At 37.0% G+C, this 27,414-nt stretch overlaps 1 protein-coding gene across 2 annotated transcripts; it reads left to right on the top strand.

The window, feature by feature from the left end:
* The first annotated feature begins 1 nt into the window (after nucleotide 1).
* AASDHPPT (aminoadipate-semialdehyde dehydrogenase-phosphopantetheinyl transferase) lies at nucleotides 2–27,414 on the top strand. 2 transcript variants are annotated; one of them, XM_066313000.1, is made up of 6 exons: nucleotides 2–75; nucleotides 1,181–1,406; nucleotides 14,540–14,661; nucleotides 15,359–15,520; nucleotides 22,133–22,210; nucleotides 26,609–27,413. In XM_066313000.1, exons 2-6 carry the CDS (start codon nucleotides 1,196–1,198, stop codon nucleotides 26,765–26,767), a joined length of 732 nt encoding a protein of 243 aa, XP_066169097.1. In that variant the 5' UTR covers nucleotides 2–75; nucleotides 1,181–1,195; the 3' UTR covers nucleotides 26,768–27,413. The 2 variants fall into 2 exon arrangements, with proteins under 2 accessions (XP_066169097.1, XP_066169098.1); XM_066313001.1 differs by lacking the exon at nucleotides 2–75 and adding an exon at nucleotides 208–366 and having other exon boundaries at nucleotides 26,609–27,414.

Consider the following 27,414-nt stretch of genomic DNA (forward strand, 5'->3'; position numbering starts at 1 on the left):
GCACCGCCTTTTTCCTGATAGGTCGCTGCTTGGCGCATTCCGCTGTCACTCACAGGGCGCTCTGCCATCGGATTGGTTAATGCTCTCGGGGGCGAGGCCGTCCCTGTATCCCGTACGCCGATAGGCTCCCGCCAGGCCCTAGGGGGCGGGTCGTCGCGGCGCGGGGCGGGCCTATGGGAGGGCGCCGAGAGCGCGGTCGGGCTGGGGCCGCGGGGCCGGGCCATGGGCAGCGTGCGCTGGGCCTTCCCCTGCGGCGCCTGGCGACCCCGCCGCCGCGAGTGGCTGCTGGCCGCGCAGCTGGTGCAGCCCGAGGAGAAGGAGCGCATCGGCCAGTTTGTCTTTGCCCGCGATGCCAAAGCCGCCTTGGTACATGGGGAGCGGGGACGCGGTTGTCGCTTTGCGCTGTCAGCGTTGCCCAAATTCCTGATTGGTCGTAGGAAAACATGCCCTGCAAGAGCATTTCAGGCATATAAAACTAAAGGATAAGCATTGTATGAAAGTATGAAGCTCTGCCTCACTGAGGAGCGAAGAGGCACAGCAGGCTGCTCTCAGTAGTTACTTTGAAAGACCTCACAACTTCTGTGTCGTGATCCCAAACAGGAGACAAAATCAGCGTACCTGGGACACTATATATAAGAGTGTATATATATATACACTACAGTGTAACAAGTAGGAAAATAAAGCTGTTTTGCATGACTCAGTTTTTAAATATCGGCTAATAATATAGTAATACACACCTGCTAGTGAGTCTGGAAGCAGTTACTCATCACTTCTAGCTGTTGAGTATTTCATTTAGCACCTACATAATGGATGGATGTACTCAAAGGAAGGCTCTTGAGATAATTTTACTCTTCAAGGTGGTGTAAAAAAAGCATTTATTTGTGCCATAAAGTATGGTATATAAGGTAGAGAAAGGAACTACTGTGATTTGTCTAGGCTGGGACTGTTGTTCGTCTGGTGTTAATTGTGCTAATAGCGACAGTATATTTGATGCTCTGTCGAACTCTTATGCTTAAACTTGCTTGACACAGCTTTTATAAAAGGGAGAAATTTAAATTATTTGCTTAAAATACACGACTTGATATGAACAGTAATAGACCAACATTTTTTGGTCAGGATGTTTTCTAGCAACCACATAGCACAATAGTTCTGTATGAATTACTTCCATTTTATTTCATAGGCTGGTCGCCTGCTGATGCGGAAGTTAATTTCAGAAGAGCTGTGCATACCTTGGAATGAAGTACACTTGCAAAGGACATCAAAAGGAAAACCTTTCCTGGCCAATAACTTACTCGGTATCAAGTCAAACTACAGCTTCAATGTCTCTCATCAAGGAGATTATGCAGTCCTTGCAGCTGAGCCTGAGCTTCAAGTTGGTATTGATATTATGAAGACTGATTTACCAGGTAATGTCTTATGGTGACTAAAGCATTGGTGTTTGAGTACTGACAATTTTCACTTTTCCTAAAGAACCTATCTGTGTCCTAGAAATTTAGTGTAATTAGAAGAGAGTGTATGAATGTATTGTGTATTTGGGATTTCTAGCTGTTAAATACATTCCTCGTTGTTTAGTTTGGGGTGCATTATAGGACAGATACAGATATATTTCTCATTTAGAGAAGCAGAACTCTGGGAAAATAAGGTCATGAATCCTTCTATTGCATGGGCAGTACCAGCATCTGCAGATACTTGAATTATGGATTTTCTGCCTGTGAGGCAGACGCAGGGGCATCTTTCCAAACAGGGATAGTGGGATCCATCCCCATGAGAACTTCATAGACTGTTACTCAGTTGTCCCAAAAGTCCCATGGACATTTTATGTGTCAGCCAACTGGCAAGGCAGATTCTCTCTGAATGTGCAGTAATCCTCAGGGAGAGGGGATCATGAGGAGGGATGTGTGTCTTGGGAAAAGACTAAACTTTACAAAATTTAGTTATTGGCCTATTTATTTGTATGAAATGACTGTATAGATTAGTGAACTTCAGGATCAAAATTTGGACTGTAGCAAAGCGTATTTTTATATACACTTTTATGGAGAGCATTTAGTTTGCAAATGTTCATCGGTGCATGACTGGGTTAAAGGAGAAATATACTGGGATTTATGATTGACTGGAATTCTGGTTTTTTAGGATCTTCCATAAATGTTTAACAAAATACAACAATAGTAGTTGTGTTCTTAGAGAATCTTTCTTCACAATTTTTGGAGTTACCCGCCATTTTATGCTGCAAGATACATTGTGCTGTTAGGGATTCAGATAAACCCTGGCTGGATAACTTTCTGTCTGATCACCTTACACCTTTTTAATGATAACTGTAAGTGTACAATTTTGGGTTGTCACGTTCAACTAGGAGGCACAGAAACTTTGCTGCAACCTGAAGTTCTTTCCTATGACTCCCACCTGCTGTAGACCCTCACTCTGAACGTGGTGGTCAGTGTGCAAGGCCACAGGGTAGCCTTTGGAGGATCCTCCACCAGAGCTGTTGTGTGTTTCGTGACAGGAATTGTGTCCAGTGGGTAAGGCTGCTTTGGTACAGGGACACACCTGACAGGACTGCAGTAACACAGGGCCCAAATAACCAGCTTGAGGCTGGTGCATTTATCATGGGCCTCTCAGGCAGAGCAGGCAAGGCCATGTCCCACCTGTGTCTCCTCGCAGCATCTTGCACACCTTCAGCCTGTTTGCTGGGGGAGCAGAGTTACAGAGAAAGCCTTGATGCTGTACAGACACTGCTGATACCAGTGTTGTGTCAACACTGGGCTGGGCGTTGGCCTAAAACACAACACTCTACAGGCTGCCATGAAAAAAGGTAACACCTGGACCCAGTCGTACCCTTGGAAACACTCTGGTTCGGCTGCCACTGACTTTACCACAGGACTCAATAGTTTTAATTCCTCATTCCAAAAAGTTTCTAGTTTTAGGAGGTAAATAGTGAAAATCAAAACCTTCAAGATTTTGTATTTGAAGCTTTTCTCGGGAAGTGCAAAATTCAAATTTACACAGAAAAATTGAAAAATTTATATGTGGAAGTAGGGATACCTTACATCCTCTCCTGGCATTTTAAACAGCTGTAAATGTAGCTGGCATTTTAAAGGCATGTTGTCAATGTCAAGCTGACAAGTTTTATGAAGTATGTTAAACTTTATTTCTGAAGTCTAATGATTAAGTAATAGTTTGAGATCTGATACCAACAGGCTTCAGTGTTTTTACCCAGAGAGTGAAAAATGGTGGTTATTTTGGAGATGATGGTGATTCCAAAAACTGAACAATGACTCATATGTCTTCCTTTTTGTAACTATAATTTGTATTTTTGAAAAAGAAATAAGATACTAATGTAAATGTAATAATTGTATGTGGGAAACAGAGCAAGTAAATACAAATATTAAGGATAGAACTTCATATTACAGAGGCGATAATTTAAAGCTGGCCATCTTTTCACCTAAAATTTTTCTGAGAAAGATTTTTGTCTTAGTACAATCACCTGCAACGTTTTTGTTGTTGTTGGGCTATGAGTAGGTAACACTGACATTACCAGTAATATTTTCTCTGATAGTTCCACTGAGTGGTGCTCTTGTTCTGTGCTTGCTAAGTACGTTATGTTTCTGTAGGTGGATTCAGTATAAATCTCTTTCCTTGCAACAGCTACAAGGACAAAGAGTTCCCTGTGAACAAAGTACATTTCAGTAGGTTTGTTTGTTTTCTTAAACACTTGTTTAAATACAAAGTACTTCATCTTGTGATGTTATCCAACAGCATCTTGATCGATGCTCTTATATTCCTTTATTGTTCAACCAGCAAGCATGCAAAATCTGCAGTGCAGATATACAAGAGTGTGGTGCAGCTGAAAGTTTGGGGAAGTCTGCTGTTTGTGTGCTACTATGTAACAATGAGTCCTGGTGCACATAAACGTTTTATGTCACTTCCTAATGCGTACTGAATTTTTGTTTTACGTACTGTTTGTGAGAAGCTGCCTCTTTCCATATTAGTTGTCCTTCATTATTAAAATCTGAGAAGTGAAACTACAAGACAGCCTTCTTCAAAGGTGAGGGCAGGCCACACTAGAAGCTGTTCTTACCACTGCAAACACCAGCAGTTCTACAAAAGTTCCACAGGTTTGCAACAGTTTATCACCTTTTTTCCTCTATTCAGATATTGCAGTAAATACTGTAGTGATAGTAGAAAAGGAAATGTCCTCTTTAGGTATTGTGTATTGCTGCCTTTTGGTTATCTGGCAGGTTATTGTAGATTTAAATCAGTCTTTCAGTTAAATTGTTTTTGTAGAATTACTGAGATCAATGATTATTTTTCTTCTCTTCAGATCAGTTTAAGATGAACTCTTGAGTCATTTGGAAAAATGCACAGTGTCCTGTACATTTGTTAGTAGAAGTGTCTGTGGACATTACTTGGCCAGAGAGGTAATGCATATGAATTTATTTAGGCCTTTCAAAAAAGAAGTAAGAAGGATTCTCACAATACTCTTAATTCCTGTGGAAAAAGCTGAACTTGCACTTAATATTTTAACTTATGGAAAAGAAATTCTGCAACAAGTGTCAACTTGGTTTGAGTGGTGTGTGGGATGTTGATTGACCGGTCAATTAAACTCCGTAAAGTAGAACATTTTCAGAGACTTAGGAAATAATTATAGCTTAATAAAGATTGCCTTGAGCATTTGTAAAAAGTTTAGACTTTAGGCTCAAGAGCTATCCTGCTGTGCCAGTGAATTTCTTTTCACTAATGCAATTTTTAAACTTAGATGGATTTGCAAAGATAAATTTACAGTTCATATGTTCATTTGAAAATCAGCCTGCAGTCTTTCTCACCTATCCCACTATATTTACTTTGATCCAGGTGTCTCCAATCTCAATTTTATTCCGCAATTAAATATTTGACATGCAGCAGAATTAGCTTTTCTCATTAATATCTTGGTTTTATGCTAGGCTTGCTTGTTAAAAGACACAAAAGGGTAAATTTTCTGCACGTGAATTTCGCAGAAGTAATTTGGTCTAAAAATACTCCAATAAACGCTTTTTTAGGAAAGTAGGCTATTATGTGCAAACACCTAATTATTTGAAACTGATTTTCTCTGAGGCAAGGAAATATAAAAAGAACTTGACTAATTTTTCTCTTTTTATACTCATTACTATGTTATGGAGGTGAGGTAATGCAAGAGATGATAGAGATCTTCAAATCAGAGACAGGTCACACATGTATATAAGTCCCACATGAAGAGGCTAAATACCATACTTCAGTCTAGCTACAGGAGAAAGCTCTCTCCAGACAGTTTTAAACTTTGTGCTGTTAATTTTGGTGTATTCATAAGTCTAATTGAGTTAGGCACACGTACGTCATAGTTAAGATATTTAGCATGTCTTTTAGCTAGCAGCCCGGTTCAATTTTTTTGACTTGCAGTGCTTATTTAATTGCTTTATTTTAGCTTTTAAATAATAATTTCCTGACCTTGAAACAAATTCCAAATTAGATTGTTCTTTAGAGTGCTTTTGTCCTTGAGGTGATTTACCTTTCCCTTAAACAAAGTTTTAACTGTTTCTGCTCTTATTGTTGTATTTCAGTAAATATCATAGCAGCAATCAGCATCTAATCTTTTATTGCTAGAGATAATCACCAAATTGTTAGCTAATGTTACATCTTTAGGTGTGTAGATGTGCAGCTTGAAATGAGGAAATCAACAAAGGGTTTGATTTTAATGTTACTTCTTATGGTTCAAAGAAGTCATAATTTATAAATGCATGTGTAAACACATTATTTTTAGATGTGAAGGATGTTAAAACAACTGATATCCCTGTTGAGCTAAATAATCCCAGTGATGCTGTGCTCTTACAATGAGTAAACAGGGAGGTATTTCTTTGTTCTTGTTCTATTTGCAACTGTGTAGAAACAGCCATCTTAAATGTGTTCTTAAAGAATAGATAATATATAGCAATTTCACTGCTGTGCTTTGTTCACATTTCTAACACAGTTTTAACCTGGAATTACACAATTCTGTAATTGATAAAGCACCAGTGCTTCATAAACTATGAAAAAAAGTTGATACTGTGATTAAATCCCCTCTTTAAAGAAAAACTTCTTTATTTTCCAGAGAAGCGCTCTTAATCCTTTATGACTCTTTCTTTCATAGAAAACTGCAAAACCATTTGGATTAAAATATAAACTGATAGTAAAATGCAGAACTGCAGAATTAGGATGTGGGGAATATATGTTTGAAATGAGGGATAAACTAGTGATAAAGAATCCCTAAACTAGGAGCTTTTATTAAAAATACAAGTTTGAACAAAGAGTAACTGTAAGAATCCATGTCAGATTGTTTCGGTGTTGTGGGATTGTTTTTCATTCTGCACACTGAATTTACAATAATCACAATTTGTTACTTAATTGGTGTTTTGGGAAATTAAGTTACACAGTCACAATGAGCAGCTAAATAGAACTGATTTTTTTTTTAAGCAAAACTAAAAGTGCCTCTCAACCTGCACTAATGACAGTTAGCTTTGGCTTTCCAAAGTAAGAAAGTGTAGCAGATAAATCCAGTCCAAGGACTAAGGTTAAGTAATTCCTATGTTGGTATTAAAAAATTGCCTTCTTGTTAACCCTGCCCATTTCCAATAGCTTCAGCTCTACAGATACATGTATTTATTGCAAGAGCTGGAATATATAAGCTGACTTTATTTTGTGTTGTCAGAAGCTTATTTGGATATTGACTGTGCAGATATTAAAGTTTGGAGCCCTTACTGGTTTCAAGGTTGTGAGACAGTCTTTTGGAGATAGGGACTTGTAGATTTTTTAGACTGATTTATGAAATGGTAGAAATTTACCTTAAATATTTCAAAACTCTCCCTAGTAAATGTAAAAAATAAAAAAGTAGCCTCAGCTGCATTTCACTGATGTATTTCCTTTCTAAGAGAAATTCTGATTTTCAACAAAGCAAATATTTTTATATTTGCCTTGTTGAAAATAAAGATTACAAGTTGCTTATGTTGTGTCAGGAAAGTAGGGCCAGGAGACATTTGCTACTTCCATAGGTAGCTGTTTTCTTGCCATTTATTGGGTTGGTTCTGGGAATTCTCTTATGTGCAGTGTTGTATTTTAATGGAAAATCCAATTTTGTAGTGTATTAAAAAGTTATTACTTGCCCTGCATAGTTTTCCTGTTTTTTTCATCAGACTTGTTGGGTTCTGTATTAAGCCTGTATGTCTTCCTTTTTTTCTTTCCTAGTAAAAACAGATTTAATAAAAGCAAAGCAAACATTTGGAGATGATATCTACAAGAGTAGATTCAACTGATACAGGTGAATAGACCATTGAAGTTCATCAGTTTTTCATCTGTGGGCCTCTGCTTTTTCATCTGCTTTTGCTATGTTGCAGCACATTTATCTTCCACTTGCATCTTTCCTTGGATATTTTGGCTGGATAAAAGACAGCTCCTGCAGTGGCAAAATTTGATTTGTGTGATGTTAAGAGGAAAGATGTGGAGGGACAACATGCCAATGACTAGCTGACTGCTGTCTCTTCTCTGTGGGAAGACCAAACAAAGCAAAACATGTTGGATTTTAGCTGTCAAGTGGGACAAACAATCTTTCAGCTTCTGGCAAGCCAAACAAATGGCTTTATAAGGTTTTGTTTTTTGGATTTTCATTAATTTGTTTTAAAAAATGTCCTTATGTAGAAGAGATTGATTCCCAAATTTAAAACACTAATACTACTCACATTGGGCTTTTTGGACTTCATTATGAAGGGGGAGAAGAGGGAAGAACAGTGTGCAGGCAGACATGAGAAAGTTTTCAGTGTGAAAATAAGGGATATTTCTACTGCATTCAGCTGTACAATTCATGTTCTGGAACAGGCTTCTTCTATGCAGTGTCCTGACTTCTGCCATTAAAAAGCAACCCTGTTGTTTGCTGGGTTCATTTACTGCAGAGGGTATGCTGAGGCTGGAGGACATAGTCCCAGAGTGTGTGTCTCGATATTGAGAAACATTTCCACACCAAGTTTAGAGGAGGCATCTCTCATCAAATCATTTCAGGAAAACCACCTCAGTTTGTGTCAGCTTGTGCTTTCTAAGGTCACAGAGCTTCCCAAGAAAAATTTGCATTAGTCAGGTCAAGGAGGTGTTAGAAAGTGTGAATCATGTAGTGAAATTCATGTGGAAGATGAGGATGGCTTAATACTGAGAACTGGCTACCCCCCCCACCCCTTTTATCTGATATAGTGTTTTATACACCAAATACCAACTGCAACTCCAGGCTCTGCTGTGGTGTTAGCTTCTTAAGGATGGGCCTATATTCCCGATAATTACACTGTCACTAAATACCTAACCTTTCCTGTTTGATAAACTGTGAAAGGGAGATCTGCTATTGTGATGAAATCTCCTGAGCAGATTGAATCTGTTCATCTGTTTTCTTGGACTAGTAAGTGTGGGTTTTGCTTGTTTGTTTACTTGGACTAGTGAATGATGTTAAGTTATAGATTTTCTTTAAAATGTTAGTTTAAAAGCAAAGGATTAATTTCCAGAGATTTCAGTCAATATCTCTGAATGTAGAAAGGCCTTCTAATATATTACTTCATAAAATGTAATAAAACTTTTCAGAGATCTGATGGCATGGTAGTACTATGTAATGTAAGGCTATAGATGGTCAGACACCATCTGGACTTTTTTTATATCTGTAGTTGTGTCCTCATTACTTGCTTTATAAAGGAAAGTGTATTTTTATGCTTATTTAGATTTTGGGGATTGTGTTTTAGTGTGATGCAGCATAACTTCCTAAGTGTTGAAAGGAAGTAGAGTTCCTGCTGTTCTGGCAGTGCAATGATTGCTGTAACTGTTTGATGTATGCTCTATAGTGAAAAACTGATTAAAGTGTCATTTTTGTGGGGTATTTTTTTGGTTTTGCCGAAATATTATGGCTGCCTAGAGCTCTGCTAGCTGTAGTCATACAACTTCTTGGAAAGATCTTAAGGAAGTAAAAGGTACAAGACAAACACAAACTTCTTATTTTATTACTGCTCATTTTCTTATTTGCTATCACTGTTTAGTTGTAAGTACATTTTTCATAAATAATTTGAGATCCCTGAGTCATCTTAGTGATTAAGACTCTGTATTTTAACTGCTTTTATTTTCTCCACTCAGAAGCAAGCTAAAACCATGAGCTTGAACCCAAGTGTTTGCCTGCAAGTGCTTCAATAGCAAGTATATGTTCCAGCTAAATGTTTGGCATGGAAAGAACATGTAAAAATATTCTGGAGTCTGAACAAAATATGAGAGGATCTGGATTTTTTTTTTTTTAATTTTCAGAATAAATGACAAAAAGCATTAATCTCTTGCAGATACTGTGCCACTTGTGTTTAAATTGATCAGATATGAGGTATCCTATTAACAGCTTTTAATTTTATTTTAGTTTTTTTTTATCTAAGTCATAGCTGTATCAAAGCTGCTATTTTCGCAGTCAAGTTTTAGAAGTAGAGCTATCTAAGCCATTATGATTCTTTACTTCCTTTTGTTTTACATTGATTATCAAGGCAGCTTGTTTAATGTTCATCACTGCTGTTAGACCAAACCACACTAATGCAGTTGAAGCCTTAGCAGTTTCTCTAATATTGCAGAGACTTAATGATGCTATCTGCAGAGAAAATATCAAACATTATCAAATTATTTCAGTCTCTTTCTGACTTTTCCATTTTTACAATCTGGAAAATGTTGAGTAATTTATAGGAGACAGTGTCAAATCTTCAGGCATTTTAAAGTTAGTGCTTCTCTGGAGTGTGCCAAGATAAAACACATCAAAGTTAACATGATGAGAATGGATGTTTAACATACGTATAATTGGGTGAATTGTCGGACACTGACAGGAAGTGTGGAGGTCAGAGAATGTAAATCCAATTTGCAATTCACACTAAAGCTGTGTGAGCTACTAGATTGGAAAAAAACATGCGTTGTTAATGTTCTGTCTGGTTCTTGTAAGTTAGTGATGTATCTCAGTAATTATTTGCCTTGTGTTGTTTCTAAACATCTGTAAAAGGGCTAGTTGGTATTAATAATCAATTAGGGCTTGGGCATCTGTTGCAGAAGAAATGTTTTCCTCTGTATCAGGTTACTTTGGTTTCCTTTAGAGACAATGTGATCAAATATGGTACTGCACCAAAAGGATTGTCAGGCCAAGATTCCAGGACTTGAAACATCCATCCAATACAGTTGGTTAGTTTATAAGTTTAATGGCTATTTTGTGTTTCACATTATTTGGTAGATTGAACTGTTAACGCTTCAATTGTTCATTTTGCTATGTATGGCATGTCACATTGCCACTTTACCTGTTTTCCATCTGAAAGTAAACTGGTTGTATTGATTAAGTATTAGTTCTTGATCACTGAACTGTTTGTTTTATGCAATTCAAGTTGGTGAGGAGGCTGTTTGCATCCTGGAGTTTGTTTGGTATTTTTGTTTTGAATGTTTGTTTGGGTTCGGTTTTGTTTGTTGTTTTTTCCAGGAGATTAGTTGATCAATAATCTGGCAGCAGTAGCTTTATAAACTAGTTTGTTTGTGTCTGACTAAACCAAGTTGAAGACTGTAAACTTGTAAAAAGTGAAGTGGAAATGGTTAGTCATTTACTTTTCTCACTGTTTTTGAGAATACATGGCGTGGTTTTAATAATTTTTTGGTACAAGTTTGTACCCTGCCTTTGTGAAATGTACACTATTACGAAGCTGACTTGTGATTAACCCGATGTTTGTAAAAATGTAATAAATTGTATGAAGATTTCTGTATTAGCCTTATAGGTAGTAATCTTCACTATTAATCATAGTTTACATGCATCTTAATTTTGATTGCCTTTATCTTCCTACAAATGCAGCTTGTTGGGATTCCTTAGCAGGTAGAAAAATGGGGGGAAATTATGCTGTATTTATGTACTATTTTTGCAGTGCATTTGCAAACACTAGACTAGAGAATACAGTCTGTTTTCTTATTCTTCACTCCTGCCTCTTTTTAAAATCAATCTTTTGTATCTGGTCTCTGGCATTACTGTTCTGCAGGGAAAATGCAAAGCAGATTTTTTGCCTAGTCTTTAAAAAAACTAATGAAACACACCAGTTGTCATTGCAGTGGAAAACATGGCATTATGTATTAATGTAAATAGCTCATGCAAAAAATCCAAAGTTAATATAATATGAACATGGACATATACTTGCATATAGCATCTTTACTTTCCAGGCTTAATATTGGAGTCTTTTTTCCAGTATCACTCGCTATTTCCTCTCCTCACGTTTCCTGTAATTTCCAGGGTGTTGTGTGCTTTTAATCTAATGAAGAAACTTAACTTTGGGTTTAGATTTTATTTTTAATTACTAGAATGCAATTTTTGAAAGATTATTCAGTTTATATTCTTAAGGAGCTAATGTACTTGAAAGTTTATTAACAAGGAATGTATTTTAAAATCAGAGAAGGCAATATAATTAATGCTCAGGATTAAAAGAAGTTAATTTATTTGGAAGAGCAATATTCCCTAACACAGGCAAGTAAAAAGCACTTACTTAAGAAGTAAATTTATTTCTGAAACTAGTTGACAAGGGGGAGCTACTTTAGAAATGCAAATTTAAAACCAAATAATTAATTGCTATGTGGACTTGTTCCCGTTCTTTCAAAGGAAATTTTTTATAAATTGTGGCAAGTACACTTGAGGCTTTTTTTTAAATCAAACTAAAAGCAAAAAACATAGTATTTAAACAGAAGCTTTCTGCTGCTTCTAGTTTTATCCCCTTCATATTTCCTATGTTATGACAGACATGGGAAAATTGAGAGGGGTTTAGCGAAGGGCCACCAAAGTCATTAGAGGGTTGGAGGACTTGACTTATGTAGAAATTCTGATGGAGCTTGGTTTGTTGAACCTGAAGAGTTGAAAGTTTTGAAGACGGGAATCAAATCACAACATCCATGAAATGTAGCTGCAGAAAGGATGTGCGTAGTTGTCTTCATGAGCGTGCACAGGAACAGGGGGAAAGGCAGCAGGCTCAGGTTGCTTCAGGGGGAGTTCTGTCTCTACAGAACAAGTCTTCACCACGAGAACAGCAGAATACTGGACCAGGTTCCTTAGAGAGGGGTGAAATACTCTGCTTGACAGGGCCCTGGGTAACCCAACATGAGGCTCTGGTTTTCAACAGAAGGTTAGACCAGGTGGTCTCCAAATGTCCTTTTCTACCTACGTTTTCCCCATGATTCTGTGAATCTTTCCCTGATACTGAAGCAAATGTGGGGAAAGGGATTAGGCAGGCTGTGGTACTGCGAGTAACTTGTGGAGAATAGTAGTCCTAAGTCCTCTGATCTCTTCCTCAGAGCAAAGCAACTGTACTGCCTTAAGGAAACAGAGAGTGAGCACACTTAAGGACAAAGTGGTGCCTGAGCTTTTCAGAGGAGGAGTGCGACAGACAGTGGGAGTGGAGGGGAAAGTACTGTGTGAATTTGAACATGAGTGTTGAGAAGGGTAGCTGAACAGTTGAAGAAACCTAGGACAAGAAAAGGGGTGAACAATGAGGAGGAAAGCAGTAGCATATGGGTTTGATATACTCTTGATGTACTAAATGGTTTAAGCACCACATGTATTCACCACATGTGATAAAGTTGGCAATGCAGGAGCATTTATATGCCTCTACATGCTAAAGGTAGCGTAGTGTGAATAGTCTTGGGTGGTTTTCTCTGATAGTCCTGGGTTATTGAAAGGAGGAGAACTGTCTGAAAGTAATAGAGGAGGAAGGGTACATCAGGACAATCTGGAATTTATGTAGTTTGAATCACAAGAACAGGCTGGAACCTCACCACTGTTGTTTTAAATATTCAAGAAAAGAGAGACAAGGGAAAAAGAAGTGGATTGTTTAGAGCAGGTATTAATGTAGTTATTTGATTGTGAAATGGCCCATGCAAACACACAGGTGAAAGAAAACACCCTTCTCCAAGTTATTTTTTATTGTTTCAGGGAAGTTGGATTGTGTAAGTAGATGGATATTGAATTTGCCTTGGTAATTCATCAAAGCATTGTGGTTGCTTTTTTCTTCTGCTGTTACTTTCTCCAGAGGGAAGTTAGTCCTGTCCTTAGATTGTTCTGGATCATTCCATTAGCTTAGTACTGCAATTGTCAACAGAATTCTATCTTAAGATGTTTGCTTTAAAATGTCTTTGAGGGCATCTCTGAAATGTCACTACCATATTTTGTGGGATATGTATGTCAGATAACATTTTGCAGAATGGTTTGGAAATTCTGAGATGTGAATGTGTGCTTTAGTGTAACATCAGTTTGTTCAGGTCAGTTATTACTGCTGCCTTTACCTGTTTTTATTTACTACTTAGGATCTGTAGAAGACAGCCACTTTATAGAAAAGGCTTAATGCCTTTAGCCCTGGTTTAGGGTGGGGAACATGAGCGTAGGTAAGGAAAGTTCCTTACTCAGTCAATTCAAAGAATTACTGGCACAACTACAGTTAGAATCTGCATCTCAAGCAATTATTTAGTGAATGGGTTCTTCGAAGTAGCATAGTATGGAGAGGGAAAATGTTTTGGATTAAATATGACAATTTTATTTGTTTTTTTTTAGTAAGAACATTGAGTAACCTATCAAAGAAATTGTGTCAATATGTAGAATTGTCTCTATCCAGATTTTTATTATCCCTACTAAAGAAAATAGATTCTTTTCTGCCATTGTCTTTTTAGCCACCTGTAAACCCAGTTGGACTTGGATGCTTGCATGGGATACTGATTAACATAGGCTATGAGTAGCCAAGCTTGTAACGAGATCCATAGATTTCAATCTACTATAGAAATGCCATTGATCAATAAAACCACACACTGTAGTGTCTTCTACAAGGTAAATTTAGACTAGTGGGAAAAAGTGGTGTAGCCCCCAAAGAGCTGCTGCAGTGCCATACAGCTGTGATTATTTTTAGAGGAAGCTTAAATTCGATCTAAGGATTTGAAGGTTTGATAGTTTGAGGCTGGGTTTTTTGGAGGGCTTTTTTTTCCATTGGTATATTTCTTACTGTTATCATGGGCACCTGTCTACCCTAATTTTTCTTCCAGAATAAATCCAATCTGAATAGCTGAATATGTGTGTGATAAATTTGGAAGACTGTGCTTCTACAAGTGCTTAAAAAAGTGTTTATTTTGTATCCCAGCATCCAAGGGCGGGAGGCAGAATAGCTTGATAAATTTTGACAAACAGCATGCTGTTTTATAAAATATTACTAGATGAAGCTGTCAGGTGCCAGAGACTGTATATGCTACTTTTGTAGCTGAAAAAATTTTTTTTTATGTTTATATGAAATCATTGTTGATTAAGTACTTTGCCTTTTAGAGAGTGCTGGAAATACTGCCTCCTGAACATTTGTCAGGCTCACTGCTTTGAGGCTGCATAAATTCAAACTGTGGAGCAGAGTTGGTTCATACATTTTTTTTTTAAGAGTTTTTTCTAGAACAGTAATGTGAGGTAATTAAATTGCTTATTATTACCACTCTGTTAAAATTTCTGTAAATATCTCTGTCTGATTTATAGGTAGTAGCTCAATTCCAAACTTCTTTCACATAATGAAGCGACAGTTTACTGAAACGGAGTGGGATGTAATCAAGTCTATGAGTAATGAATGGATGCAGCTGGATATGTTCTATCGGCACTGGGTAATACTTCTTTTCCTGTTTAAAGTCTGCAAGGGTTCACATTATTTGCTGATACAGTTTATTATTTTCATTATAGGAAAAATGTAATCTCTTTGTAGTTGCATAGACTCATAGAATGGTTTGGGTTGGAAAAGACATCTAAGATCATCAAACCCACCACTCAACTGTGTCCCTAAGCACTACCTCTACCCATATTTTTAAGAATTTCAGGGTGACTCAACCACTTCCCTGGGCAGTTTGTTCCAGTTCTTGAAAAGCCATTTAATGAAAAAGTTTCTCCCATTATCCAATCTAAACTCCCCTGGTGCAGATACCATTTAATGTGAAGATATTCTTGGACTTTATATTTCAGTGATCATTTTAATATCAGAATAACTTTGAGAACCGTGGTACAGCTGACATTTCCAGTGGCATTTATTAGTAGTTTTAAACACATAGCCAGAGCAAGGTACAATGTTCATATCTGTATGTGCCCCTGACTAATTTCAGCTGCATGTTTATTTTAATGCAGCAGCTTAGGCTGGGTATAAGCTATGCTGATAACTTCTTCTCTTGATTATTTCATCACTCTACCCTCACATTTACAGTCTTAAATTTATTTTGTCTGCTCAGAAGTAATGTGTATGGAACAGTAAATAGCAGTTTAAAAATCAGTTGATAGCCAGCATAAATAAAATACTTTTTTTATGTCTTTTAGGCCTTAAAAGAAAGCTTCTTAAAGGCCATTGGAGTTGGAATTGGCTTTAACTTGCAGAGAATTGAATTTAATGTGTCTCCATTGCAACTGGAAATAGGGAAGGTGTATAAGGACACAAAAATGCTTCTGGATGGAGAAAAAGAAGAGGAGTGGACATTTGAGGTAAAGAACATGTTTTCACTAGTGATAAGAAGTCTCAGTTCCTTATGGTTGCATTGCATGTTTGATTTTTTTAATTGCAACTTCACATCTTTATTCTGTATAATCGCATTGAGCTTATATTAATCAAAACTTAGGATATAAATCTGCAGCATTTTAAATTTTTTTAAATGTTTGCAAGGACACCCCATAGATGGATTTGTTATAATGTCTTTTTATTTTTTCCTGTGCCAGCAATATATTCCCTGTGCTCTGGGAAGGTCATCCTACCTAAGGTACACAGGAAGTTCACAGAAATATATTCAGACTTGATTTCTTGAACAGGTCTAAGATTTTAAAGTTCTTTATCAGTTGGTCTCAATAGACTAAGTCCTGGGGTCTGCACCTTTTATTTCCTTCTTTGAAGTTATTGGGGCTTGTCACTAAAGCATCTGTCCTTTCAGATTTGGTAAGAAATTATCAGTATCATGTCAAGTAGTTTAAAGGATATGTAGAGGAAGAACTGATAGGGACATGGTTTACTGGTAGACCTGGCAGTGCTGGGTTAACAGTTGGACTTGCTGATGTTAAAGGTGTTTTCCAGCCTAAATTTTTCTGATTCATAGTGATGTCAAATTATTTAATTACAAAAAAAACCCCAGGTTTTAAAAACAAATCACAATCCCATTTCTCTACACCCCAGAGGCGTGTTTACTCAGCCACTTTAAACAAAGCAAAAAATGGAACAAAGGCTCAAGTGCACTTTTCAATAAGGTTATTCAGTTTCAAATTAATATTTGCATTTTTAAAATACCTATATTGTTGGGAGACAGCTGTTTCAATAGAGCTATCTAAATGACAAATTTCTGCTGTATGTTTATTTTCTTTGGTATACAAACTACATGTACCCTGTGCATGTGGAATGAAAGAATGAATGTTCCAGTAATGTTTAATTTCAGAGTATAAGTTTCTTTCTTTACAGTTCATTCCTTCATTCAGCATTCCTATCCACTTTTGGTTTTGTGTTACAAGTCTATGCATACTAAATCAGTCCTCTTACTCAATTCCTGTGTAGTACAGCAATATCACTATGTCATGAAATCCACTAGTTGGAATTACACTGGCAAAGGAAGTTATTGGGAAGGCCTGTGATATATCTTGTACCAGAATGCTTTCTGTGTTATTGCAATGTGCCATGGCAAAGGGAACATCTACCTGTCTTCATTGAATTCTGGAGCTCCTAATTTTGGTCTTTGATGTGCATGTGGTTGATTGACAGAAATAGCCTGAAGATGATGATGCAGATAGCTCCCTGTAATACTTAAATGCCTTCTAATTGTTTGAATTTTCCTTATTACTTAGTAGTTACTGCTAGAACATTTGTGCAGTTCTTGTCTGAGGGATGTCTCCACTTCCACGCTTGCCCTCCTGCTTCCCAAAAGTGCAGCATTATAATGAGGCAGATCCTTGTATTTCAAAAAAAGGGCTTAATATCATGTTTCCTTTAAATACAAGCTCAATTGGGATATAATTTAATTTAAATATCAACATTCATTAAATAAATAAAATGCTTTTCAGTTGCCAATCTCCAGAGAGCCTAAAATTAGGCATTGCTTTACTTCTTTGTCTCTTCCCAAGTTTATTTTAGTTTTGTGTCTGTTTTCTTACTTAGAAAAGTCTCTTTGTCTCATCAGATTTTTGAAATAACTTTTTAGTTGAAAACACTAATTTTGAGAAATCTGAAAGAGTCACCCAAGAGCAGATATTAAGTCACCTGTAAGACTACATATTACTGATTCAGACTTTTCATTGGGTTCCCTGTTGTGCCCATGTTGTGTGAGGGAGCTTCTTCTATTAAAAAAAATACAATGACCTCACTTCTATATTTCAGAACTGCCTATGTCTTAGTGAAAGAAAATTATCAAAGAGAGCAAGACTGTTTAAAATTCCATTATCACATATTTTTGATTGATTAATTTCATTTTTAAAGAGAAGCTAATTTACTAAAAATGGAAGTGACTAATAAAGCAGATTTTATCCATTTAAGTTACACAAAATATCCTGAAATCTCCTTCAGAAAGTACCATGAAATATGAAAAAGATAATTTCAAATTCGTAAAGACCACGAAAAGCTCCACCACCTTATACTTGTCATGACTAAAAGGTCAAGAGAAATACTAATGAATCAGAACAAATCAAAGTTGACACCATTTAGACACCCTGTAACTCTTCACTGTTAGAGCAAAGCCAGTTCAAACTGGAGATAGAATTTTCTGTGAACAGTCCGAAAGGTTTCTCTTATTTCATTGTAAATACCAAATTACCTACTTCTTTAAATAGTTGACAGTGGTCCTTTTACCAAGGAATTAGTTTTGCTCAAAGTACCTTGCCTCCATTCACTCCCAGTATTTTTTGGCTTGAATGGAAAGCAGTTGGTCAGAAACAGCCTCTATTTGTTTGACCTTGATGGAAGGATTTAGCTTTAGAGTCTTGTTTTCTAGATATCTTACTCTAGAGATTGCTGTGCAGGTTCCCTTCAGCTGTTTTGGAAGGAGTTGGAGGAAAAAAGGCTTTGTTTCAAAGCATCAAATTAATTTTGAGATATTTCTGTTATATGTGTTGAATATGCTTTATTCAAATAGACAGTACACGCTTTCCTCATTTTGAAAAGGTGACTTTGTTTAGTTATACCTAAAAGACAGCTAACCCAGTGAAGAGTGATAACAGTATTTTGTCAGAGTGTTGATTTAGGATGGTCATTATGATGATGGTGATGATGATTGTTATTATTATGGGCAATTCTGTACGCTCCGTTTACTTCCTTTGAAGAAAATAAACTTGGACAATTATCCTAGTTTCATGTCTGGTACAGTTAATTTTCTTTTTAGAAAGAAATCACTGGCATAGTGCTATGTTTTGAATTTAGGATGAGAACAGTGCTGATAACACACTGAAACAAAGTCAAGCACTCCAGTTTCTCTTAGTGCTCTGCCAGTGAGGAGGCTGTGTGGTACGAGCTGCCTACTATATATGAGCTGCCTACTGCTATGACAAGAATAAAGTAGTAGTTAATTTTAGTAAAAATGAAAGAAGTTGATTGAAAACAGTTATGACAAGCTCTATCATTTAAAGAGATCAATACAAGTTTATAAGCTAGATTTGTAGCAGATCTTATATATGGAAAAATATATTGGCACTGGAACTATATTGGCACAGGAACAGGTTTCCCAGAGAACTTCTGGATGTCCCATCCCTGGAAGTGTGTAAGGCTAGATTGGATGGGGCTCTGAGCAACTTGGACTTGTGGAAGGTATCCCTGTTCAAGGCAGGGGCGTTGCAATGAGATGGTCTTTGAGGTCCCTTCCAATGTAAGACATTCTATGAGATGATGAAAAATAAATTCCTAGTTAGTGATTTGCAAATTGTTAAATGTATTCATGTATTCATGACCCTTTCCATACGGGTCCCAGTTGTGTACAATTGATCAAGAAGAATAACTGGATAGCACTTACTAGAATTGATATTAAAGAAGAATCTTAAATGAGACATAAGGCATTTTTGGTTTTGTACCTACCTCAACTTTGGATACAATTATTTTGTATAGGAAGCACATGATTTATACTAAACTTCATTCTGGGATTAAGAATCACCTGGCAGGATTGCTGTTACACAAATAACTTTCTGCAGTTTTTCACAACAAATATTTGCTTGGTTTGTTTATATGCAAATAGATTCCTTCCAGAACATGCATTTCAAAGAGAGATTACCCAGGTCAATTTGAAACATATTTAGTAATTGCTGGTGTGCAACTGTAGTTGGCATCTTTCACCCTCAGTAAGAGAAGTTAATCCTGTTGCATTGTCAGGAATAAATAAGAATAGAAATTTATATTTCTAAGATTGATCCACCTGTTTTCACTCATCAATCAATTCTGCTGGCTGGGAAGGTACAGACTCATCTTAAGCTGTCTGTTGTTGAGTGAATTCATAATGATTTGAATTCCAGACACATCATTCTGCTGAGTCTTTGAAATCAGATCATTGTAAATCTCTGTGTGCTCTAGTAACACTTTTGTTCTGTGCACACAAAACCAAATTTTGGTCCATTATATGTTTTCTGGTTTATAGAGAGGAATCTTGACAAAACAAACTCTCTGCCCTGAAGGAATTCTATATTATTGTCCTCTTTTTGTTTAATAATCTATTTCCATTTAAGATACTAGTTTTATAAGCTGGTATAGCAATATCTTCGGGGAAGTGAGCTGGTCCACTGTTTTTTATAGTTTCAGTATGTTTCATTAATTCCATTTCTTAAGGTTTTTGCTGGCCACTAGTAAAGGCCAGGAAAGATGTTCCTTTCTGTATTTCATTTAGATTAACATTGCTCTGAAACAGCAAAGATAGATGAAGGGCATAGTTTATGTTTTATTGTAATAGGCTGAAAACTCTCTTGTGACCACAGAGGATACATGAAATAAATGAAATGGAACTTTTTTCATTCACTGTTCATTGGGCAGGGTCTCTGCAGGGAAGGTCTGTCTAAACAGTCACTGCCTGTTAAATGCAGCTTTGAACTGAAAAAAACATTATTTTGCTAACAATATGTAAAATACTGTCTGTTGAACAAACAAGAAGTAATATAAGTTGACTTCACAAAAAGAAAATTCTGTGCTTAAAAAAGAAAACGCTGTTTGCAGACTTCTGATTACAGGTGTAAGCCACTGCTGAATGTGCTGTACTGTGCCCTCGGTTGTGATCTGCCTTTGACCTCTTGGACATGCAAAAAAAAAATGAAAGAAGGGCAGAAACTGAAGCAATTAAAAAGAGGATATAGTAATTTTTCCATCTAGAGAAACACAAAACACTGCCACCCCAGAACTATAGAAATGTTTTACCAACACCTGATAAAGCATCTAATATTCATAGTATTTCTTACTTTTGAGGAAGTTGCAGAAATGTGCACACTGAATACAAGTGGTTGCCTATGAGATAGCATTCTTTTTGCTTGACTTCCTTTCAGTTTTGTATCCTAGTAAAGGAGTGGAAAACCCAGTAAAATACCCCATAGGAAGTACATTTATAGCTCTTTCAGTCATGTAAAGTACTGCTTATGCTGTAGGCATATATGTAGTGTTTCTTATATTAAATATTTTTCTTCATCTAGACAAAACTGAAACACTCATTTTCGTACTAGCACTTTGCAGAAAGGTATGACAACATGAGCTTTTCATGTTTGTTTTGGTTTTTTTTTAAGTAGGTGAGGATTCTAAAGTGCCCTGCTAAAGCTGTCAAATGGGCACTGTTTTGGTGCTGAAGAGATCAAAGAAAAAGCACAGTTCTATTTCCTCAGCAGCACCTCTCAGCCAAGGCCCCCACATTTGCCAGAAAGTTCCCTCAACTTTACAGTTGTATTGGTGCTACACATGACTGGAGCAGCTGCTGCCTTGTCTGAGCTGGCCTGAGTAGATTTGAGCTGAACAGCTTGGTACCTTTTTATATATATGTATATATACAGGGCTGTTTTGGAAATGGTATCCTGGCAACTGAAGCCTTTGAAAATTCTGTATAGTAGATGAACTGTAGAAAAGCCTGATGCACACTCATGATTGTCCTTAAAGACATTTTGTTTACATTAAAAGGGGAGGAAGATGAGGCAACCAACAACATGTCAGAGGAAATAGGAGGAGGTCATGGTGCTTTCTTCATATTATAATTTAGTGGAGTTAGAATATTTCCCAAGGGAGCCAAAATTCAAGGTTCAGTCTTGTGTCCCAGGAGAATATCTCAATTACATTTTAATTTTCAGATTAATGGCAGTATTGAAATGGATCACTTTCCTAGGTAAAATTCTTGTTATTCTTGATTTCTACTTTAAAAAGTGTGCAGACATTACATGAAAGCTTTTGAATAAAGAAGCAGGAAAAATTTTAATTTCTCCCCTTAGTTATATATATTTTTTTAAAGTCATTGGAATAATGGCTTGGCTGTAGAATAAGCATTATTCAGAAACAGTAAAAGTATTTGGGTTTCTTTTTCCTAAAATTGTTTAGGATACATTTTTATCTTTCTAGAAAACACTTTCAAACCAAACTATTAAATAGGTAAAAACTATATTACTAAATATATACTTACACATCTAAAAATGTATTCGTATTTACACATAGCAGTACTCAGACTGTGTCAGGAATGTGAAGTTGTGCTTTTATATGCTGACTGAAGGAAAGAAGGAGAGAGTTGTTGGTTTAAGTTTACACTGACATAATATGTTCTGGAGGTTCTCAGTTCATCTCACTGGAAAAGGATAGCTAAGATGGGTTATGTGGTTTGAGACTTAGAAGGGACTGGTAAAGGAATGCTCAGGTCACAAACTTGAATACAAATATGTACAAGTGGATAAGGTATTGGTAACCTGTAGTAATCCATCCTCAGCATGTGAACATTTTAATGTATCTGCATCATTGAGCTCTCCAACAAAAGTGCTAAGAAGTAATATTGCTTTTTGAATGTCATTATTTTAAAGTAGTTTAAATTATCTTGTGGTATTGTTCTGAACTATACTCTAACCACTTACCTAATCTATACTCTGGAAACAGAGTAAAGAAAATGCATTTACATTGTCATCTTTCATCTTTACTAGGAAACCCGCTTGGATGACCATCATCATGTTGCAGTGGCACTTGGGAAACAGGAGGGATTTGTACAGGAGGATTCTGATGTAAGGAATTGTGAAGTAGTTTCATGTCTCAGTGATCACCTGAGTATAAACTTCTGCTGTGGTTAAAAGGGTGTCATATATACAGGGCCAAGAAGGCTTATCTTAGGCACAGTATTAACTAGAGCCAAGCAGTATTACTGAAGTGTTTTCTCTAGTTCTGTTGCACCTGTTTCAGAAAAAGTCCATGAGGGAGTAATAGTTTCAGAGGACAGCAACAGATAATGTCAAGTCTGTAATAAGTGTATTCAGTGTGTTCATTCAAGAGAAGATTAAGTGATTTTTGTCATAGCCTGCTACTACTCATGTGGGAAAGATGGTTTTCACAGAGGGAAATGGAAACAGTGAACCAATCTGGACTGCTAAACTTGTATAACACCTCACCAAGTTGATTTTAGTGAGGGGCTGTCAGTGCGTGTATCCCCAAGCAGATCCATCGCTCAGACACCATTATGACAAGATAACCCTTGAGACAAGCAACAACAACCAACAGATGGGAAGAACAGCAGTGTTAGTCTTCATTCCATGTGGTGTCTCTATTGAGAGAAAGAGAAAAGCTACTTAAAAGATTTTCGTGGTTTTCTGTGCAATTTAAAAAAGACCCCAGTCATGAAAATAGCAATAAAAGTCAAATTTAAGGGACAGGCAGACTGACAAGTTGTAGCCAAAACAGCCAGACAGTCAGCAAATGAGAATGTGACAAATTGCCAGATTTTTCTCTGGTGTTCTAGTTGCTCACAAGAAAATTGGTTAGTTGTTTTCTGTTATTTAGATACAAAGATTTTACCAGGAACTAGAAAAAAAAAGAAAATTAGTATAGGAATGGATAAAAGCAGGAAACGGACACTACACACTATCTATCATGGTAACAAAGTCTATGTTCATGGACAGCAAATGGAGACAGACTTTTTAACTAGTATTGGTTAGATGGAGAAAAAGAGGTATTGAACTCCGTTTGACTATTTACTGTGATAAATCAGTGGACAAATATTTTTTAACAAATTATGTACATTGGTTTTGGCAGAACATACTTATGTTCCTGATGGGGTTGTACATTATCGTTCTGACAGGAATACTGATAACTCTAAGTCTGAGGTGAAAAGGTGGCTGTTTTTTGAAAAACAATTACATAAATATTCTACAGGAATCCAGGATTTTTAAGTATTGACCTTCACCATCATAGTCACTTACCTTAAACATATCAGAAAAAATCGTCATGATATCAAAGGTTATGATGAAAAGTCTTTGAATCAAGAGGAGTCTCAAAGGCTTACTCTTCTACAGACTAAATTTGTGATGACCTAAATTTCATTACATCAGTTCAATGAAAAAAGGTCATTTTAAGCAGAAAAAGAGAGCATTCTGAGACTTCCCAGTAAGGAAATTAAGTGAAAATTTATGTACTGTTGCATTGTGCCTTTTTAGGCTTCCTTCTAATAGGAACATGGAGGAAATGAAAGTTGCTTTCTCTCTTTGTAAAAGAACTATATAAAGGATTATATTTATTGCTAGGTGTGTTGAAAGAAAACAGCCTAGCTCAATGTGAGTGTAAATGTTACCCAGTTGTTTCAGGATGTTAGTGCTTGTGTCTGTTCCCTCTCTGCAATCACAGGAGTAATTCATTATGGCCTGCTTGCAGAACATCTATCTGCAGCTTTCTTCACAAAATACAGCATGTACCTACAATTCGCAGGAAAGACCGTTGTTATGTCAATGTACTGTAATTAAAAATCTCTAGTGTTGAGAGTCTTATCAAAATGCTAGTGACTGTTACATGCTTGAAGAAACAGAACATTTATCTGTGCTCTTAACCTAGATCTAGACATTTATCTGAGGCTAGTCTCAGTAAAAGATGGCTGAGTTTAAAATTCTTTATAAATCCTGTGTAGGATATAAATGTCTTCTGTCTGTCACTTGCTGTACTTCCCAAGAGTTGTGACGCATTCAGTCAGGACACACTTCCTTCAGACAAGCACGTGCTGAAGTTCAAACTACATCTGTTAACAAGCACTTATAGCTGGGAGTCTTGGTTCGTATTTGTAATGTCATTTGCATGGCTCTAGGCACCATTCCAGCAGCTTTACATCATCTTCAAAATGTCAGAGGAGCGGAAATGTCCACACACCATGTCACTTGTGTAAACACATGAAGTGAGAAGCAGCTCAATCCTTTTCGCTTTCAGTCTGCATTGACATCTAAGAGTTTTTCTGTCTTGTTACGACAAGCGCATACCATTTTGTTGTCTGCATTTATTCCTAATAGTAGCCTACTGCTCCTATGCTGAACTGGAGATTTTTTTGGTTTTGCCTATTTACTGACCTACCTTCATCAGTGTGACAAAAAAGGATAACAAAATCCTCAAAATTGACCTTGGACTGAGTCACCTCCAGCACTTGGATGTAAACAAGGAAGGATCATCTCCTCCACTCTCAAGAGAGTTCCATCTCACTGCATGTGAAGTCAAGCAAAAAGGCCAGAAGGTCTGCATGGATGAACAGGGAGCTCCTAGCCAAACTTGGACAGTACATACAGGGCAGCATGCAGAGGTTGGGGGCAAGAATGGGTAACATGAGAAGAATACAGAAATATTATCTGAGCATCCAGGGATGAAGTTAGAAAAGCTAAAGCCCAGATAGAATTTTATCTGGCCAAGGATGTTCAAAGCAACAAGAAGCACTTCTGTAGGTGCAAAGAAGCCAAAGGGAAGGGTTTTGCTCAATAAGACAAATGTTCAAAGAGGCTGAGGTGCTACATGCCATCTTTGCATCAGTATTTATTAGCCAGGCTGGCTAATAAATAAGAGGGAGGAGCAAGGAAGATATGCCCTTGGAGGAAGAGGATTAGGTCAGGGATGCTTGAGCAAACTGGATGGGTGTAAGTCAGTGAATATTTATGGGATACAGCTGGCATTGCAAGGCCCCTCGCAATAATCTTTGGTTGATTACGGGAACTGGGAGAAGTGCCCAAAGACTGGAAAAAAAACATGGAAGGAGGACCCAGGCAATTACAGGTCTGACAGCTTCACCATGATTGCTGGAAAGATGGCTGAACAGCTGATTGTGAACACCATTTCCAGGCACGGCAAGGACAAAGAAATCATCACGACTAGTCAGCATAGCTTTGCCAAGAGAAAGTCATGCTCGACCAACTGGGCAAATTTCTGCAATTAAATGGCTGGTCTGGTAGATGAGTTTAGAGCTGTGGGTAATTGTCTACCTGTATTTCAGTACCCTCTGTCTCTGGCACTGTGTCTCATAAGATCCTCCTAGAAAAATGCTGAGCACTGGGTAAGCAGACAGTGAGGTGTGTTGGAAATTGACTTAACGTTTGTGCCCAGGGTGTGGAGATAGTGCTGCAAAGTCTGGTTGGAAGCCAGTTACCAGGAGTCAGTATTGGGTCCAGTACTGTGTGACATCTTCATTAATGAACTGGATGATGGTGCAGTGCACCCTCAGCAGGTTTGCTGTTGACACCAAACTGGGAGGAGTGGCTGATACACCAGAGGCTTGTAGTGCCACACAGAGAGACCCTGACAGGCTCATCAAAAATGAGTCAGTTTGTCTGATGTACTAAGTAACAACACTGCAAAGGAGCCCTACTGAATTTTATGAAATATTAAACATTAAGAATATGTCACTCGAGCAAATGCCTGTTTAGAAGAATCAGCTATATTTATGTTTGATTCATGCAAGCTGTACTATCTGCCCTGCTGTCTGGAAACAATTACATTTGGAGATGGCATACAGCAGGCTGCACAGTAGTATATTAAAAAAGAAGACCCTCACCCAAATCTTTTTCTTCTTTGAAATGTGATTTTTTTTAAAATTCTTGGCGTGATGAAACTAACATGGAGACCATGACACTGCCATCTCTAATATCTCAGTCTACATTTAATTGGATTTAACGTGGGGAATTGCAGGTTGATTGTGACCACTTTAGTTTTTAAGTAGCATTTGAGTCTGAGAGAAGCATGCAAAATGTCAGTGACTACTGGTATTAAAAAGAGTACAAATAGGCACATCTAGTGGAATAAATCTTCGCACAATTGTCTGAAATAATCATATCTGCTGAAGAATGAAGTCTGATTTGTTTGACGGTGGTCTTTTTCTTTTTTACTGGACTTAAACAGTCATTCTGTTGTACTTGCAGCATTCTATAGCCCTTGTTCATCAGTTTTGTGAACTGTGTTTCAATAAAAAACTCAATTTTTCTGTGTGGCCTGTTACATGCTTCTAATAGTTAATGTGTAGCCTAAATGAGGTGAAGTTACATTAGTCTCAAATGTAGAATGTTTTCTTTATTCTTCAGTAAGCATTGTGTAGTTAAAATGTGATAGAGAATTTTACAAGAGGAAAATTGATACTTATTGATTCATGTTCTGCTAATATGTGTTTTCTTTAGGTTCATTCCATGGAGCCTAACCAACCACAATTTACAGTATTGACTTTTGAAGATTTAGTTGCATCTGGTATTCCAGTCACACCTGAGGATTCTGCATATTGGGACAATTTCTGTTCAAAGCAGGAGGGTCCAGTGAAACAGAGTTCACATTCAAGATAAGACGGTGTATAAGGAAAAGAAATTTATAAAAATTCTTATGTTGTTACCCTGTTTAATTTGAAGAATGGGAATAAGTGCACATATGTAAATGAAACGTATCTTTCCCTATTTAAGCTGACAACCTGATTTTCATGACACTTCATTGGAATTGTAAGGATGACATGTTTCCTTTCTGAAGGAATTCTGAATGAAAAGCCTAAACCAACATGCCTTTTTGCATCTCCTTGCCTGTGGTTCTTACACTTTAGTAATTATTCAGGCTAGGAGCAGAAAGTGGTTGTATAATGATGTTGTTTACTAGTGAACAAGTGTTTAGTATATAAAAATGTGTTTCCATACTTATTTATGCTGGAGCTTGAATTATGATACTGCTTTTTCTCTTACAAAAATTATTCATTTATTCTCATAAATGAATGGACTAATAAAGTCAGGAAAATTGGTACAAATTCTTGTGCTGTTATTGTGTGGTGCAAGTGTTTGTACTATGCCTGGCTGAAAAGGTCTGAGTCTTAGTAGTCTTGGAGCTACGTGTGCAAAAATAGTTTGAGACAGGGAATTAACTTACAAATATTTCATAGTATTTTCACTTCTTATCTTTGTTAATTAAAGCTTCCTGTACACACCTTGGTATTTGTCTTCTAACAGTT

This window comes from Sylvia atricapilla, chromosome 2 (genome assembly GCF_009819655.1).
Source record: "Sylvia atricapilla isolate bSylAtr1 chromosome 2, bSylAtr1.pri, whole genome shotgun sequence".
In the NCBI taxonomy this organism is placed as follows: Eukaryota; Metazoa; Chordata; class Aves; order Passeriformes; family Sylviidae; genus Sylvia; species Sylvia atricapilla.

What these genes read in the sequence shown, in the direction of transcription:
- AASDHPPT (XM_066313001.1), top strand. Translation starts at nt 223, where the DNA reads ATGGGCAGCGTGCGCTGGGCCTTCCCCTGCGGCGCCTGGCGACCCCGC. An exon ending in ATATGTTCTATCGGCACTGG is followed by an intron (nt 14,662 to 15,358) that starts GTAATACTTCTT and finishes TATGTCTTTTAG; the next exon opens with GCCTTAAAAGAAAGCTTCTT. An exon ending in TTGTACAGGAGGATTCTGAT is followed by an intron (nt 22,211 to 26,608) that starts GTAAGGAATTGT and finishes TGTTTTCTTTAG; the next exon opens with GTTCATTCCATGGAGCCTAA.